Source organism: Cyprinodon variegatus, unplaced genomic scaffold, assembly GCF_000732505.1.
Source record: "Cyprinodon variegatus isolate N-32 unplaced genomic scaffold, C_variegatus-1.0 Scaffold261, whole genome shotgun sequence".
NCBI classification, from domain to species: Eukaryota; Metazoa; Chordata; class Actinopteri; order Cyprinodontiformes; family Cyprinodontidae; genus Cyprinodon; species Cyprinodon variegatus.
Genome location: NW_015150714.1, coordinates 416297 through 434946, shown reverse-complemented (window position 1 = coordinate 434946; position 18650 = coordinate 416297). Strand labels below are relative to the sequence as shown.

Sequence of the window (18650 nt, the reverse complement as noted above, 5' to 3'; positions counted from 1 at the left end):
CAGGTGTTAGCATAATGAATACTGGGAAGCAGAATATGGCAGCTGAAATATGCCAGACCATTCATACAAAACTTCATATATCATATAGTGAAATTATATATTCAGTAAATTCTGTTGATCCAAAAAGATTGGCAATAAACCCAGCTAGTAACGCTTAAGTAACCCAACTCGAATGCTTATGAATTCATGGTCAAATTTGACAAATCTGAAAGGAAATATCAGCGTATAGTCCCACCGTGGGGAAAGCTGCCCTCTGTGTGTAACCCATCTTGCCACGCTGTGTAGCATTCTGGGGTTTGGGGTCCTGCTCAGAGCCAACAGTAACAGTCTGAGGTTGGAACCAGCAATCTTGCGGTCTCGTCGCAATGCAAACGCCCTGCTTTCTAACCACCAGTTCCGCGCTTCCGCAATTATGACATAGGAGTTCCTCATATTCCATACATTTTAGTGATCCGTAAAAATGGGATTTCTTCCTTTTCATTCTTTTAAAATCCATACTTCATTACCTAGTTTCTGTTTTTTATTCTAACAATAGCTGAGAACTGTCTTTAAATAAAATCTAGAATAAAGTCTGAGTTCTTGGGGTAAAATAATCTTGACTTGACATGCGATCAGAGATGTTGCTGCTGCTGCTTCTTTCCATGTTGATAGTTATTTTATTTAGAGTTAAAAAGTCATTGGGTTGTTTTAAAACTGAAATATGGCTCAAAAAATATCTGTTATTTTTCATCTTGGTCGTTGCCTGAACCTAGTCCTGCTCGGATAGTCCATGCATTCTTGCTGATGTAGGCACAGCTAATGATTTCACAGGAACCTTTGTCGTTTTTTACATTCAGAAAATAAAACCCAAAACACTTCTGTGATCTTTTGGCTTTACTGTAGAAGAAGACATTTTACGATGCAAAGAAATTCGTTTTTTTTGTTTAACTTTGTGCAACTGTTTGAAGAACATCAAGCATAGATAACAGAAGCTGATAACCTGGAGAGTCGTACGCTTCAGCCAGACCAGACAGTGCAAAAACAAGTTTGTGATTTTCATCCGAAGCAGATAAGCAGTCTTTGCAGCCGCAGTTTCCACATTCATTATAGGTTAACCATGTCTTTATGCCTTTCCTAGTTATTACTCTTAGAAACAGCTACTCGGTGTTGTGGGACGGGCTATGGCACATAACTGACTGGGTCTGTGAAGGGGCTAATTTTGAGAAAAGTGCTCATCATGGTGGTGTGAAAAATGGGTATCTGGAGGACCCTGGATTGTGCTTTGGTCACTTTTTGCCATTTTTGGTAATCTTGTAGATCTGTGTTTGAATTACAGGTAAAATGATCGTAAATGACTGTAATTTCAGATGATGGGGAATATTCATGCAAATGTTGAAGCTCTTTGTCATTATAATTTTATTAAAAGGCCATAAAGTTGAGTCTAAAATGCTCTCAAAGGGAAACTTGGTGATGCATGTCAGACCGACATCTTCAAAGTATTTCTCTTTAAGGATAACTGAACTTTATTAACACTGAACTTCATCTGTTGCGGATGGAGGCCATTTGCAATTGGATGGAATGTTATTCATCAGTAAAATCTTTTTGTTTTAGACATTGCAACACCCTAGACTTGACTGTGAATTGCTTTCAGTGTGACTCAGGTATTTTCTAGGGGATTTGCTGTAGCTTTGTCATAACCCGAACACTGGCTGGTACGCACGCAGCTGCAGCAGCGGGTTGGATGAGGTGAGGAGTTAAACTCCTAATTGTGTCACCATGCAATTACTAAATATATCGTGTAGACACTGGGAGAACAAGAATTTTCTTTGGCTCAGCCTCATTCCTCTTTCAGCTAGCAAAATGCTGGCTCTGGTGTAAAGTGTGTGCAGCTTTATTTTAAGAGTGTTTCTCTTGTTGTTTCTGGACGTTGGGCAAGAGCAGCTGTAGCTCTGTGTACTGAGCACTTCCTGTAAGAGACCTGACTGTGAGCTGGGTTCCTCTCTATTGAGGGCAAAGTTAAGCAGAGCTCCTGCTGCAGGACTGAGCCCTGACACTCGCTCTTCCTTTTTAATAATTTTTTCTTTTCCCCTTTAACCAGCTGTGACGTAAGTGAGGAAATGAGTAATTCTGCCTCCAACGTCATCCAGAATGGTGAGAGAGTAGATTCGTTTTTTTTCTTTTGTCTTATAACGCCTTAAAAAGCTGTTGTCTTTAAATGGTATTGACAAAGTGTGATTCAGCACACCTCAATATTGGATGTCTTTGCTGCCAAGAAGCTAAATGTCAAATTTTATTTGCGAGTTTGTTTCAAACTTAGATTATTTCTAAGTTTTATTGCAGACTGGGAGAAAAAGAAATCCAGGTAGAGCATTTCGTTCATACATCCATTCCATCCATTTTCCGTCACGCTTTATCCAAGCGGTGTCACGAGGGGTGCTGGTGTCTATCTCCAGCTGTCTACGGGCCAGATGCGGGGTACACCCTGGACAGGTCACCAGTCTATTGCTGAGCAACACAGAGACAAACAGGACAGACAGCCATTCACATACACTAAGGAGAATTTAGAGAAGCCAATTAACCCAACAGTCATGTTTTTGGACTGGGGGAGGAAGACGGAGTACCCGGAGAGAACCCAGGGAGAACATGCAAACCCCATGCAGAAAGACCCCTGTTTTGCTGGGATTCGAACCCAGAACCTTCTTGCTGCAAGGCAGCAGTGCCATTTAATGCGACATTGAGCAGCCCTTCCGTTCATACAGATCATGTAAATGCAAAACAGGTGTTTCTGCCTAATTGTGTCAATGCTGGAGGGTGTAGAAAATGTCAAAAGAGAAAACCACTGACCCCTATAGAAATCTACACAAGCAAACACATGCAAACCACCTCCCAATGTTTAGGCAATATTCATGTTTAGTCAACACAAATAATTCGGTGTGATGCAAGTGTTAGATTAATTTTGACACACTATCAGTTGTAAAGGAAGCCAACCTTGTACAATATGTTGTGAATATATGAAAGTCTCTCTTTCTCTGACTCTGATCTGTTTGTTTTGTTTTTGTCAATTTTATTGATCCAATGGATGTTTAGTCTCCTTTTGATAAATGTTATGCCTGAAGTTTTTGGCAGATTGCTTTAACTGCAGAATCCCTGATAAAACAAAAACCAACTATGGTTAAAACAATTAGATTAATTGTGATTATTCATTTTTTTATTTTACTTTTATAATCATCAACGAATTTTGTAATGAATTAATTGCATTATCCCAATGTTGGGAGAAGAATGTATAAATATTTTGCATGTAAGATAAAAGCGTTTTCTTTCATCAGTATGCTTTGTCCAGAACTTCTCAAAAGGCAAAGTTTAAGTTTCAATGGGTTTAATTCTGTAATAGATTCACTTTGAGGAACCTCTTCCTGTCCGATTATTAATCGATTAATTGGAAAAAAAAAAAATATAAACCGACAATTCCAGTTCCTGGGTGCCGATATCCTGCAACACACCTGAATCAAATAGCTGATTTACCTCCTCAGAATGCAATCAGTTCCTCCAGAGTCATCTCAATCATCTAATTATTTGATTCAGGTGTGTCGAATCAAAGCCACATCTGAAAGTTGCTGGATACCGGCCCCCAGGAACTGGAATTGCCCACCCCTGGATTAATCAATCAGAAAAATAATTGTTATTTGCAGCCCTCCAATCAAACAGTTGTGACTGATCTTGTGTTGTCATGAAACTGAGTGTCTGACTTCTGTGAAAACATTTTCCTGTAAACATTAAACCTCTTTTTGTATTGCTTAAAAATGTATTTTTGAAAGTAATATTATCTAAAGCAATCATTGCTACCGTAGATTTATTATTTTCACATCTTGTACTCATTATACCAAAATGTACTATTAAAGAAGCATTTGTTTATTTTTTTGTTTGAACTCTGACATTAATTGAGTAAGATGATGGCAACTATGGCTACCCAGTATAATGTTGATCATTTTTACAAAGAATAATTATTACGATGCTTACAGTAATTTTCCAAAATATTTAGTCTTAAATTGGGTTAGATTTTTTTTTTTCTTTCTAAAGTAGCCCTCATCTAGAGTTGAAGTTTCTTTCGCTGCTGAAACTGCAGGAGTAGTCAGGTGGAATTTCCTCATTAAACCATCATATCTGGATGGAAAACATAGTTTCATTTCTGCTAGCTTGGTAGACCTTTCTGTTTGCAGAGAATCAGGAAGAGATGAATGTCGTTTAGGAGCTTTTGTTTATATACGGCAGGTCTTATAATTGTTGTAGCATTGATCAACTTTATGGCGTATTGCAGAGCTTTAATGGTCCCCCACAAGATAATAGTGATGCATACTGGATAGGAGCCAACATGACAAAGATTTGCAAAGTGATTTGTACACAGAGAAAGAGGAAGTCCGGAGAAATGTTGTGGTTTTTATATTGCAGACAGGCTGGCACCCTACCTTGTGGTTTAAAAGCTCGCTGTTATGAGGAGCCTGATCCACCTGTACCTTCAACAGAAGCTTGGCTCATTTTAACCAGCTCTTTGCATGGAACAAGCCTCTGTCAGTAGTTGCCATCGTATAAAGGACATTGGGTTTTTCCATCTACAACAATATAAAAAGGAGAGTGAGGAAGAGGAAAACAAGTGGTTACCACTGTTAATCTTTCTTCCAGCAGGCAGAAAGGCTATCGTTTGACTGTCTGAAAGGTGGTCTGGTGTAGGTGTGGGCTACTCAGTGTTTAATATCGATGTTGCATTATTCAGCAGTTTGTTTTTCTCTCTTGAGGTAGAGCTTTTTCTTGTAAAGCAAAATGTTTTTGTTACCTTGTAAGCAAGATGAATAATTGTGAGATTTGTGAATTTACAAACTCCTGAAAACTCATCCCACCAGAAGCCAGCAGATGCATTCGCCTCGATACAGAGATGTTTTGGACCAATGAAATGCAGCGACGTGTATGACATCAGCCAGAGGCATAAAGCTGAAGAAAAACAAACATGGCTGCACTGGTTTTAGCTGCGATACCCTCTTATTTGTTTTTTAAAAAGAAGCAAAGAACGCAATTATTAACATTTTGAATAGGAAAGATGTTTGCGTGTTTGTCCCGACCGGATTTGGTAAGCGGTTGACTTAACAGTTAACTCCGCTAGCTGTGAAACAAATCAAGAGTGGGAAACGTCACAGCTGCTACTACTGCTGCTGTGATTGGCTTTATCCAATCAGCTCTAATAATTGAACTGAATCTCACTTCCTTTTTGCGAATGCTTTCCACAGCAGCCTTTCCAGATGGATACTGTGTAGAGTAAAAATTGAACTGCACATATACAGCTGGCTTATGCCAGGTGAAATGTTTTTTAAAGGATTATTTAGACAAGTAAGGACCTTCACTAATGCTGTACAAAGCCAATAAATAGATTATACTTTTCGTTTTAAAGTCTTATTTTTCATATTATATAATTACTAACAAAAAGACTAATCCTTACGTAAAGTTTTGATGGTGACAAGCCATCTATGCCCTGTCTGAGCCATCACAAGATCCGAGGGAAGTAATGACTGGAGATTTTGTTGCCTAACTTGAGTTGGTCTGCGCCAGCGCTATGGTTATTTAGGGAATGCTTATTCCTAAGGCTCAGCAGGTCACGGGCCAGTGCCAGAGACGGCTGTAATGACTAAGGCCAAGTGTGACTCTAAATGTCATGGTGTTCCTCTGTCCTGTGACAGGGTTACTACAAGTGATCATGTCAGTGTGGTGTCACAGCAGACTGCCTGACCTGCATCCTTTCCAAAAGATCAGTCAAGCCCTCTGTCCTTATCTGGTTTCCACAAACACAATTTGCTTTTCTTTTTTTTTTTTTAATAACCAATATTACAGTTTTGTCTAAATATGAGCGGAAGTATATAGCTTGTTTATCAATTTAGAGCTATACATGTCTATAACCTTCATGCAAAGGATATATTTTCCGTAGAGATTACATAAAAAAACAGTAGGGTGAGCCTTGATGGGACCCCTTTTAAAATGGGGATAGCATTCCTGATTTCTTTAAGACTGTGCAAGTAACTGTTTTTAAAACCTTTTTAATCCTGATGCATTATGTAATTATTTATGACAGTATTTTCAACCGAGTGACACGTTAGTGTATCATCCTACATTCCCTTTTAGCAGATTACAGTACTGCAGTATGCACAGCACCTCTGAGGATCGATACTAAGCAGGTGTGGTTACCATGTAGCTAGCATATGGATGTCTGAGTGTCTGACTGAAAGTAGTGAGAAAGAGTTTTGGCCTCCTCTGACTTGAAGATGTGCCATATAAATTTAGGCATTTCACCATTAAGTCAAATCATAGTTTTCTCTTGGCAAATCTGCAGGATGGCCTTCACTGTTTCAACACAGAAATGGGTATAGATTTGTTTTGTTTTTTCTTTAGAAGAAAGTCTTGACTGATGACTTTCCTTCTTATTCCCAATGATATTTTTACCACCAATGTGTTAAACTCATAGATAAATTTGTAGTTAATGCACACTGCTGTTGTTGAATTACCTTAAAACAAAATGGGTCAAATTTTATATTTAGAATTTAATCAGTTCTACCACTTGTTGAATTAAGGAACATTTTCTATGTAGCGACATTTACTGTTTGAGGCTGCCGTGTTGCCCTCACTGTTTATGTATGGCTAGCTCTCTAACTTCCTCTTTTCCTCGACACACTAACCAGCTACTTTATTAGGAACGCAAATGGTAGATGTGTTTTTTTTATTAGGCTTGGTTGCTGGCAGGTTGGCGAAGTTGAATCAGAACATCAGAATGGATACTTTAGGTACTTTGAATGTGACATGGATGGCTGTAGGGACCAGACAGACTGTTCAAAGTATTTTAGAAATGGTAATCTATAAAAACATCTCTCTGATGTATGTCAAACAGCCTGAAAAGGAGAGATTATTCAGTGTGTTGCCATGGTGTGAATAAATTCCTCTGTTTGTCAGAGAATGTAGTTTGGGTTTATATTAGAGATGCACTTAAATGCCGAAGCCGAAAGCAAAAAAATAAGCAAACCAATGCCGGAAAAAGGAACCCTGAAAGACATTAAGTCAAATATTAGAACCATATGGCTGCACAGGGACCCAGTGGGTAGCACTGCTGCCTTGCAGCAAGAAGGTTCAGGGTATGATTCCCGGCCCAGGGTCTTTCTGCATGGAGTTTGCTTGTTCTCCTTAGGCATGCGTGGGTTCTCTCCGGGTACTCCGGCTTCCTCCCTCAGTCCAAAATCATGACTGTTAATTGGCTTCTCTAAATTGTCCTTAACTGTGTGAGTGCGTTGTTTGTCTCTATTTTGTCCTGCGATAGACTGGCAACCTGTCCGGTGTGTGTACCCCACATCTCGCCAATAGAGAACTGGAAATGGGCAGAAAATTTTGGGTGGCTAAAGTTTTGGTGCATTCCTAGTTTATATCATTGACTATTCTGCATGGACCATCATGCAATTATCAACCAGAATCATTGAGAACTGTTTCCGGTACCTTGTTGAATGAAATGCAATAAAAGCTGCTTGGAAGGTGAAGCGGGCTCAATGATAGTACTTTTATTGTGTTCCAAAAAAGGGTGCCAGAGCCAGTTTTATTTTTCAGTTTTTTTTTTCACTAGTCAAGCTGGTTATTTCTAGGCAATGTTTGCAAAGTAATTTTGCATTAATTTCTAAAGGTTTCAAATCTGTTTTAGATAAATAAATGTTTATTTTTTCATTAAGGTACTTTTTTTTTACCTGCTGCTTAGTTTTCTGTGAAGACCTTGCTGTAGGACCTAGATATTGTAGTTCTATTTATGAGTAAAACTGATGCTTGGATTAGCATGTTTTTAGGGATTTGGCCAGCAGCATCTCAGACCTGTTGCAGGAAAGAACAGAAATGGCTTCCTTTGATAACTGTCTACCCACTTAGACTGCCACAGTAGAGAGCTTAGGGAGGTCTGTGACAGATATGACATAAAGTGACAATGAAGAAAGGGTGAAAGCATCTTAAACTGAAGGCTCCATTTGAAGCAGAAGATCAAACACACTGATGCATTCATCAGTAAGAGGCATGAAAAGCTTCAAAGGATGTCTTGCTAGTGTTGAAGAGCCAGCTCCTGTAAAAGCACCAATAACTGGGTCCAATAAAGCCAACATCTGTTACTTGGTTTTATGCCTGCAGTCATTTTAAAGGGACAGAGCAGTAGGATATAATCAGTGATGATGAATGCTCACTGAGAATTTAGGCACTGTCATTTCACCCTTATGGAGTACAAAGTGCTCTTTTCACTCCTTTAATCTTTTCACTACATCTGATCAGTGAGGCAGTGTAGCAAAAAAATTATTTTAACTCGTATCTGTAGTTAGACTTCTCTACTCCTTTGCATATTTCCAATTAAAACTCAAACAATTCTTGAATATATTAAAATTGTCTATTTTTATTGTGTTTTTGGCTCATTTTTCTGTTTGAGCTCCATCAAGACAGTGTTTCCTAAAGGGGCAGGCCTGCATCTTCTAATTAAACGGTAACCTGCTCTAGCCTGTTTGGGCTGTTAAAGTCGACCAGAATTCGTTCTCGAATTCACATAGTTTCTTCTTTTCTTAACTGTTATAGATGTAGTTGATGCAGTTTTTTCTCTTTGTTGAAAGCTAACTGCTTTTCAAACAAAGCAAAAATGGGGAAATGTGCTGTCTAAGATCAAATATTAACGGTATAGAGAAAAGTGGGGTTATTGGTTACTGTGCAGCTAGCTTGTCAGCAAAGATGGGCCATGTGTAGATCATGTCCATTCTGTTGCTGGCTGGCTGAGTGTGGGAGCCTCAATCGGCGGTCTGGACCCAGTCGCTGTCCCTAAGGTTAGCCCTGTGGAACATTCTGGGCTCAGGTCCCAGAGAATAGTGGCATGTCAGCAGCCCACTGAAATGAACAGGCTGAGGGTAGCACTATGTTAGCAGGCTTACCATTTTGGGGGGTGGGGGCTGTTGGGCTGGGATTGCTAAAAGCTGCACAGTTTTAAAGTTGTATAAATTTACTGTTTCTCTTAATGTGCACCTTTCAATCTGGAAATGAAACATTCTCTTGCTGTACAGTTGTTTAACTTGTTCAATTCTTTTGTCCTGTTACATTTAGTTATTCCCAAATATGGATATAACTGTGTCTGGGTCTATTATTTATTTATTTTTATTACATCATTTAATTAATCTATGACATGTCTACATGTATTCAATAACATATTTTAGGTTTCAAAAGTTTTAGTTAAGTTTAAATTAAAGCATTAAAAAAGAACATCACACAAATGACTAATGGGTTGAAAACCAATGAAAGGGTTGAAAAAAAAGTACAGTAAGTTGTGTGTTTTAATCAGTCAGGGTGACAACTGAGAACGTTAAGCTTTTACGATGAAGTTAAGAAATGGTAACGGTAACTGAACAGGATATTGCAGCATCTAGAGAAACCAAAATAACTGGTGAAAGGCAAAAGATTTGTGGGTCATTCTAAAGGGTTAACATATATTTTTTTTTCTCATTTTGGCACCCTTTTAAAAGTATGTTTATAATAAAAAAAAACACGAATTAAAATATTTAGCAGATTTGTTTCTAAAAGCCTTTTCATATTCACTCCTGAGGATCTGCAACCCAGTCCCAAGTAACCGGAAAAGAAATGCTCTACTTTATTCTCATGCTTGTAGACCAAACAATTAAACTCAAATTCTGATCCACTGCACACAAGTGTTTACATATTATTTAGATGAATAAAAAGAAAAGAGAGAGAAGTTATACAGTTTGTTTAGGTTTATTGAAAAACTTAAAAAGCAAAAATTTAACCGTGGTCTTTAAGGCATTATGTCCATGTTTGCACACAGCAGAGCAATAAAAACATAAATTCTTAAAATAAAAGAAAAATGTCTACATCATGTTTCTTATCCTGTTAATCATTTCACCCTGTTGACTACAAATTATATAGTAATGACCTGTATCAAAGAAATACTCATAAACACTCAAACTTTAATTCACCTAAATTCAGTTTCATTATATAGTGCCAATTCACAACACTTTGCTATCTCAATGCACTTTAAAGAGACAAATCAAATCATTCAGTCAGATTGGTTAAAGTTTTTTTTTCTTATCAAAGCCAGCTGATTGCATCGAGTCATTGACAGTGCAGGACATAATCTAGCTGGCTGAGTACATGATGACAGATGTTCCTGGCATTTGGGATTTTGTGTATGACTCTACAGCCATCCCTCTTACCAAGCATACATGCATGCAGCAAAGGTGGGCCAGGGAAAAATAAACTCCCTTTTTAACTGGAAAAACTTCCAGTAGAACCAGACTTGGGTTTCAGTGAGAGGGAAGCAAACATATTATAGGAAAAGTAGAAGCACTGATTCATAAATACTTTCTGTTTTAGAAAAGGTAATTGTAAACTTGCTCTATGGTCACTCTGTCTAGGATAGAAAGAGTTAAGCAGACAAACTGAGCCAGTTTTATTGCCAAAGGGATGAAAGCAAGCACCTACAGTTGGTCACAGTTAAAGCTGAGCCTATAGCTATGACTAGAAGACCAATAGGACTCGGCACTGAAAACGAGGTCATCACAAAGGACCTTAAACAAAGGTGTTGATGGCAGCAGCCCAGCTGATTATCTCCACGATGGAGTAAAAGCCAAACGAGACCAGACCTGATGAAGCTACTATAAGAAAAAAGAAGAACAAGAAGTCATGGATTGAACTAACAAATACTGCAGAACTGGAGAAGAGAGAGAACTGGAATGAAGAAAAGTTGTCCCTCTGTCCTCCAGCAGCCTAAGCCTTTAGAAGTATAAATAAAGAGATGGCTCGCTACCAGCTGTATTAGAAAGGAAAGTGATGAGCCTAACCTTATTTCAAGTTGTTACATTTATCTGAATGTGGTTGAGAGATAATTTAAGGAGCTGCTTTGTTATTTTTTTTAATCATTTCCAAATGTATAATAATTTGATTCAAGAATTTAAACATTTTGTTTTACATTTAAACGTTTCCTAATTTCTGTCTTTTTTTAATTGCAGGTCCTGTCATTACAGCCATTGATACGATTTAATGGAAACCAAGGGGTAAGTACATGTCTCTATCTCTGCATAGCCATTCATGAATGCTATGGTGAATTTTGACTTTTTCTCATTCACCTTGGATCCATTATAAATAGCAGGTTAACTTTTATTCATTCTAATGTTTTGCCTCCATGGTGAACAGCTTAGTTTAAGAGTTCTTCATTTTGAGGTTTAAAATTTCACTGCTGTAAAATCGTGTCCACCCACTCCCCCACAGACCAACAACAGCTAGCTGTTCTAAAGTTATTGCTCTAATCATTACCGTTGGCTCCTTTGGTTGTGTGTATTGCCTGCTTTTTAATCCTCTTCTCAGCCTTTTCCCATCCTTTCCTTTGCTTTAGGGGACTTTATGGTCAAGCTGTGTGGGTGGAGGGGCTTGTAATACATGTATCTAATATTGCAGTGCAATTAACATCAATCAGAAATATAGTTTAGATATTTCATCTGTAGTTTCGTTGCATATTGTCATGTATATGATCTTCCCAGCCACTGAACCAGGTAAGTCCAATCTGCACAGGTCAATTCACTCTGCAGATTGGACTCACCTGGTTCAGTGGCTGGGCAGAACAAACCCATACATAGAGATGGCTTGTTGGCTCCAGATCCCCCGTCTCTGTTCATTTGTCTTAAGAGTATGTTGCATGGAAATGCAATGTGTTTTAGTACTGAAAGAAATATGAAAAGCTTTGAATTCTTCACACAGAGAAGAACCATGAAGAAACCACATTAAAATGATTGAAAAGGACAAGTATATTCTAATAATTAACCCTGCAGCAAAGATTATGTTCACCAATGTTTGCTTGCTTTGCCTCTTCTGCATTGAAAGCAAGTCAGTGAAGAGACGAGGCTGCCTGACTGACGAGTGATAATGCATTTGATGCATAAAGATATAGGTTTATATGATAGCATATTAACACTTAATAAATTGCTGCAGAAACAAATAAGTATTTTAAGAAGACCAACTAGATATTTAAGCACATATTTAAGGGAAATGTATTTAACAAAAAAAAAAAGCAAATAGTTTGTGTAACTGTGCTCCGTTTTATGTACCTTGTCTTTTTATTTGCTTTCCCTTTCTGGGAAAGGTTCGGGTTGGTTTGACATGCATGAGGCTGGTAGAGTTGGTGTTTTCTTTTCTCTGTAAATACTGCCTAGCCATTGCATCTAAACTACTTTAATTGCAGGCTGATGGATTGTTGCTTGGATTTCTACAACTGCAGAAACTTCTAACATGTCCATGCACGATGGTGATGTATAAAAAGATGAATCCCACCCTGCTACATTTTTATATCTGGTATCAACTTCGTCTAATCCTCGCTTGGTCTTTCATTAGCAGAGCTCTGGTAACATTTTGAGATATAAATAAACAAAGATGGCCACCTACTGGGAATAATTGAAATATTTGTAATCCTTCTCCATGGGGATTTCTGGCTTTTTTTTTTTATCTCTATACTCATGTCTCTACATTGAAGCATGAATTGGGGAAGACAAAAACTACAAGACTGAGAAAAAAGGTCCATAGAATTGGTTCAGTATTTGGTTTTTAAACCACAACTAAAGGCATCCACTATTTGCGCTATTTGGATATCATTGCTATGTAGAAAATATCTGCCATAGTCCCCTCGAAATGGGATGGTTCATCTCAACAGGCTATCAGGTAATAAATCAATTTAAAAACGTAAAAAATATAAGATGCATGCAGAGAAGAAAGGGTGTTTATTGTAAAGGGTGAACCTTTTTAAAGTTGTAGGGAAATCATATTTAAGTGTCAAATCATTTTGGCTTAAACATGTATATAAATGTAATCTTTATCAGACTATATTGTCCAAAAATATAAATATAAAACTTTTTTTTTTCTTGGTTATTTAATGCAGGTCAGTTAATTATACATCATCTTGTACACCTAAATTGGGCCAATCATATATCAACAGTCATCTGTCAATAACATTTTTTTGGTCATAGTATCTTGATTCATATGTCGCAGCTAATGTACGCAACGGTTGAAATAAGGAATAAGAATCATTATTTACACTACCGCTGAGTTACATCCCAGTGTTCACGGGGATGGACGTCTGCATCTTCGGCAGGCATAGAGCTAACAGAACTGGCAGCGTTGCGAGGCAAGGGCTCAAACATGTACGGCTGTAAGCCTTCTACACTAAACAAAGCTTCTGCCGCCCTGGCGTCCTCTTCCGCAACAACTTCCTCCCTAGGAAGGAGACTCATCCACGACCTCTGACAGAAAACTCTCCTCCTCTTGCATGTTTCCGCTGTCCATAGCGTTCCTTGACAGTTTCGTTTCTAAGTCACCAATTTGGTGCTACTTGGTCCCAATGGAATTTCCCATTGGGAACCTACTAGCACTAAGTTGCTAACTGGTTAGCAAGATGCTTCCGAGACATGGGCCACAACGAAAAAAGCTTGCAAACCTTCCGTCACAACAAATCCCACCCGCTTGATAATCGTCCAATCATATCCACTTTATTCACTTGTGTAAAGTCGGGCACCACTCTGGAGAATTCAGAAATGCAACCGTAAGGAACAGCCGCTTCCTTACGACTTTAAAATGACAAAAGAAAATAATTACCAGGATCCATCACCTGCGATCAGTTAGAGCCTCAAACACAAGTGACGTCTAGATCATTCCTTACAGAGGTTCATCAAGCCTCAAGTGGTCCGTTTATTTTCAGCTGCAGTGCAACTTTAGGTCAGCAGGGCTTGTTATGCTATGTCATTACGTATGATCCGCCAGCTACTGACTTTTATCCATTTGTTTCTATTGTCTTGCACATCTATACTATCTGGTTTATAACCCTTGTTGTAATTCTTTACAGCCCTAGGTCTGAGCGCGGAAAATGCTCAGCCTGTAAATTTTGGCGCCTCATTGGTTTGCTATGGTGTATGTTTTTTTTTGTTTTTTTTGTGCCACCTATCTAGGTGCACATCTACCAGTCTGAGCATGCAGTGAAACGGGGGTGCAGCGCTTACCCTCACACTCGTCCACAGGTGTGCGGTCAAATCTGACAAACTCAGGCTCTCCCAGTTGTGCTCTCGCTCCGCTCCTTTTCCGCAGGCGTACAGCATAACTACCTAGTTAAAGCTCTTCCAGCTCGGTGGCACAAAAAACATCTCCTGTTAAGCACTGTTAAAGAGCTGTTAAATAATTTTCACCAGTAGTGAAAATCCACCTTAAGTGAGAGGAACATTTTTTGTGTTTTTTCAAAAAAGAGAAGGCTATTTAGAATTTTGCGGTTCCCATCCTTTTCCTTTAGAGGTAGATTCAGGAAACTAAATATTATAAAAGAGAACAAAATTGGTAAACCTTAAGCCAGGCATACACTGTACGATTTTTTTTTTCAGTCTTGCATGCAGCTGCAGCTCACACAGTGCGAGTTCACAGCTGACGATGCATGTGCGACCGACTGCACGTCTAAAAACACATCAGACTGAGCTCCGGAGAGAGATGGCACTACTGGGACTCATCTATCTGGAAGCCAAACCAGTAGAAGAGCAATATGAAGCTCACTAGAGTAAAACGCACTGCCTTGGCAATTTGTGCATTTTTTTCTGAAAGCCCTAAAAAGAAAAGGCAGCAACGTATTTGGACAAAGACATGGCTGAGCAAACGTTGCTACTACGGTCTGTCAATTTTACAGAAAGAGCGACATTACACCCGCACCCCCGCCATGCTTCTGTGTTTTCATCTTAGGGGAAGAAGAAGAGTCCTTGTTTGCGCACTGAGCAATTTGCTCACGATGGACGACTGAAAATCACACGTTTGATTTTCTCCCGATCTCACGATTCAAGATCGGGAGGTGGTCGTGAGAGGCTGATCGCCCCTCGTTACCCCCTGTACACTACACGACGCACGATCAGGCTGAAATTTTGGCCGATAGGAAAATTCTTGCACGACTTGAAAGTCTGCCCGAAAAGGGCAAAAAAAAATCGCACAGTGTAACCCTGGCTTTAAACACAGCAAAGCGTCTCAGAAAGAACAGTGTACAGTTGTTAATGAAATAGGACATGGAATATATATATATATATATATATATATATATATATATATATATATATATATGTGTATGTGTGTGTGTACAAACACACACACAATAGACATGTTAAAGTGAAAAAAAAATCAAAAACCTACAACTATTTTTGTAGAAACAAACAAATTCAGAATAATTACTATCTGTGCTTCTAAAGACTTTGAAATGCAAAAAAAGTAATGAACAGATTAGAGACTGCAACAATCGCACAGTTGTAAACACTTATCGGGTCTGGGAGCAGCCAGGATTATAAAGTCTAACTGCAGCTGGGAGGAAGGATCTGAGAGGAAGGGATTTAAATTCCACTTGAGGAAAATTTTGGATGCAAACTGTGCTCTTCACTGTTAACCAAATCCGCAGGATGGGTTATTTCTATTTTGGGGTTGTTGGTTTTTTTTTTTTTTGCAATTTATGCAAGCACTTTGACAGAAAAACATTACTCAGGAGGGCATTGAAAGAAACCATCTGCCTTCATTGTAAAGATCAGAGAAAATATGCTTAGGAGGGGGTCTGTGCTACTCCTTGTAATTTGTTGGCCCTTTTTCAGGAGTACAAGTTCTCTGTTTGGATTCTTGCAGTATACAGTATAATGCAATAGTTAACAGTTATATTCAGGTGCAAACTTTATTTCTCGTTTATATATAGCTTCTGGTTAGTTTTTTCTCTTATGAAATGATTAAAAATATTTCTTATTTACACTGTTAAGCTTTGTAGGAAGCTCATCATTAGTTAGCTTTTAGCAGCACCCACCTCCTTTAGTGGCATCTTTGGCACATTCATTTCTGGGTTGTTTTTTTTTTTTTTTTTTTTCATTACAACATGGTGTTGCCGAGCTAATTTATCCTCTGATCATTCATGCAGAAAGAAGATTTTTATTGATGCTGTAAGCTCGTTGAAGCAGATATTTGTTGCTAGCAGTTCAGAATGCTGGTAAGAAGTGAGAAAGTGACTAAATGATAGAACAGATGGTCTTGCTTTCACCAGATCCCACTTTTCATTCAGTCAGATTCATTCATCTGATCCATCTCTCTCTCTTTCTCTCTCTGAGCTCTGGCAGAGCTTTCAAATTTTTACTTTCGATTGAAAAGAAAGCAAGATATAGATATAAATTTAAAGTTTTGCTTTTAAAACCTTACGCACATTAATGACGATGATAAAGCATCCGTCAAAACTAACCATACTTAAAATAAGATTTATAGGTTAATGAAATGGGATCTATTCAATAATCTATAGATATTTTTCAGTTATTGTAAGATCTATTTTGTAATGATCTTTACAACATAAACGCACAAGGGAAGTACTAGATTTAAAAACATATATGCTAACTAGGTGTCTGATGCAGGAGTTTGGCTTGCAATTCGAGGGTTGCTGGTTCTAAACCCAACCCTGCCTTTCTCTGTCATTGTGTCCTTGGGAAAGATGCTTCACCTCCATTGCCTACTGATGGTCAGAGGTTCCAGTGGTGCCAGTGTATGGTAACTTTACTTCTGTTAGTGAGCCCCAGGGCAGCTGTGGCTACGATGTAGCTTTCCACCATCAGGCTATTTACTGAGATTAGAGGGGGATTTTAATGAAAAGAGGACATTTGGTTATTTAATCTGATTAAAATCTATTATTTTTTTAGATCACTGTTATGTTACGTTCAGACCAAAAGCAGCAAAGGTAGCAGGAGCTGCTACTTTACATCCAAAGTCAATGGTTGACGCACGTCAAGGTGCTGCAAAACGTCCCGCAGCGCGTCTTGAGCAGCAGGAGCAGCGCGTCGGGAGTGTTTAAGCATCTGATGCACGCACTGCAAACGCAGCTGCTGCTCGAGTTGGAAACATGTAACTTTTGCTGGTCGACGCACCGCATCAACCAATCACAGAAGCTGATCTGGGAGCTGGCAGAGAGACAGACAGATCGCTGATGATGCAGATCGTTATGATCACTCCTCTGAAACAGTTTATTAACGCCTAAATTAACTTAAAATGCTGAAATCTGCCGGCACAACACTAAACTTGTACAAGCATCAAAAATGAAGCGGCATGCGCGTATTTGCTGCTCTTGCTGCTTTTGGTGTGGACGTTGCATTAGGGGTTGCTGTGTATTTTAAAGGCTTGATAATATTAGGGAAAATTTGAGGTTTTTGGGGTCATCTTTGATAACTTGACTTGAAACATCAAAACTGGGATCAAAGAGCAGGACCAGAGAATTCCCACTCAAAAAAACACACTCTTCTGCTCCAAAAGGTTTCTGTCTAGTGTAGATCAATCATTACTCCAAAACTCTTCTTTTGGGCTCGGTTTCGTTGGATGCTAATGAGGCTTTTCTACTTTGTATTCAGAACATGACCTTTTCACACTCTACTTAAATAGATGTTCACAGATATTTATTTTTTTTTTACTTTTTTTTTTTTTTTTTTACTTCCTCCACACACTTAGATCTGTTTTTGCCGATTTAATAAAACGAGTTACAGAGGTAAATGCTTTTAAAATCTCGCACTGAAGGGCTGTCTATGATTTCATATGAAGCTAAGGTATGCTTGGTGTTTTATTGAAGGTTTTGTGAGTCGTTGGACTGATCTAGAGCTACATCATGTCTTAACAGACTGCTGCTGAGGTTAGACTCACTGTTATATTCCGGCTAATTTAGGTCTACGGTGCTTCTTTTTTTGTAAGGTGCTATTTTACCAGTGTATATCATAAATCCAGTTTAGGTATTACTTTTGTAATAATAGTAGTTGACATATTTATAATCAAACAGTAAAACTGTCCCAGTGCAGCTTTGGTAGACGTTTAGACTTAAGTAGCCCAGATACAAACTCACATACATATGAGAAACATTATCTTATTTTGGGTTTAAACTGGACTCTTAAGCTTAGATTTTCAGTGAAGAGTCTGTGTCTTTTACTGTCTCTCCTATTTTTTAATGTATGCTCAGAGTGGTTTCAGCTACAGTGTTTGTTCAAGTGAAACCTGAGAGCCATTTGGTGCGGAGGAGCCTCTTCTCGCGGTGTCATCCTCTGTAGAATGAGTCAGTGAACCAGCTTAGTCACACCCTTGTGCCCTGGTTTCCAGTCGGTTCCTCTGCCTCCTAATTGTTTCTAGATTAACGCTGGCACCTCTGCCTCTCTCGCTTCATCTGACTTCTGAACATAAAAACAAGAGGTAAACTAAGTAGAGATTGCACTCTTATTTGTTATACCCATGAGAGATTACAGCTTTATCCGTATTTATGTCTATCTGTGCAGATTTTAACTTTTCTTCTGTGCAGTAATTTAAATCCTAATCATTCAAGAAGCATATATAATTTATATAATATATAAACTGAATACAATAACTGTCAGAGAACTGTGGGAAAAAAAAAACAACAGAATGCATTTATTGAAAAGGAACAGTTCTAAGGTTAAATCAAATCAAGTTAAATCAATCAAATCATGTTCACTACATTTTCGGAAAGCTGGGTTAATTAACAAGCACTAAAGCTTTATTATTGCAAAATCAAGATATCAATTAAAGGAATAGTACACCCAAAACATGATTAGCATTCA

General features: G+C 38.4%; 1 protein-coding gene across 1 annotated transcript in view; it reads left to right on the top strand.

Annotated features, from left to right (window-relative positions):
* ell (elongation factor RNA polymerase II) overlaps positions 1–18650 on the top strand; it is a 44007-nt gene that overhangs the window by 3407 nt on the left and 21950 nt on the right. Inside the window, exon 2 of the mRNA XM_015382675.1 lies at positions 11031–11075. Within this exon, the coding sequence (XP_015238161.1) occupies positions 11031–11075 (45 nt within the window). The remainder of the gene's footprint in view (positions 1–11030; positions 11076–18650) is intronic.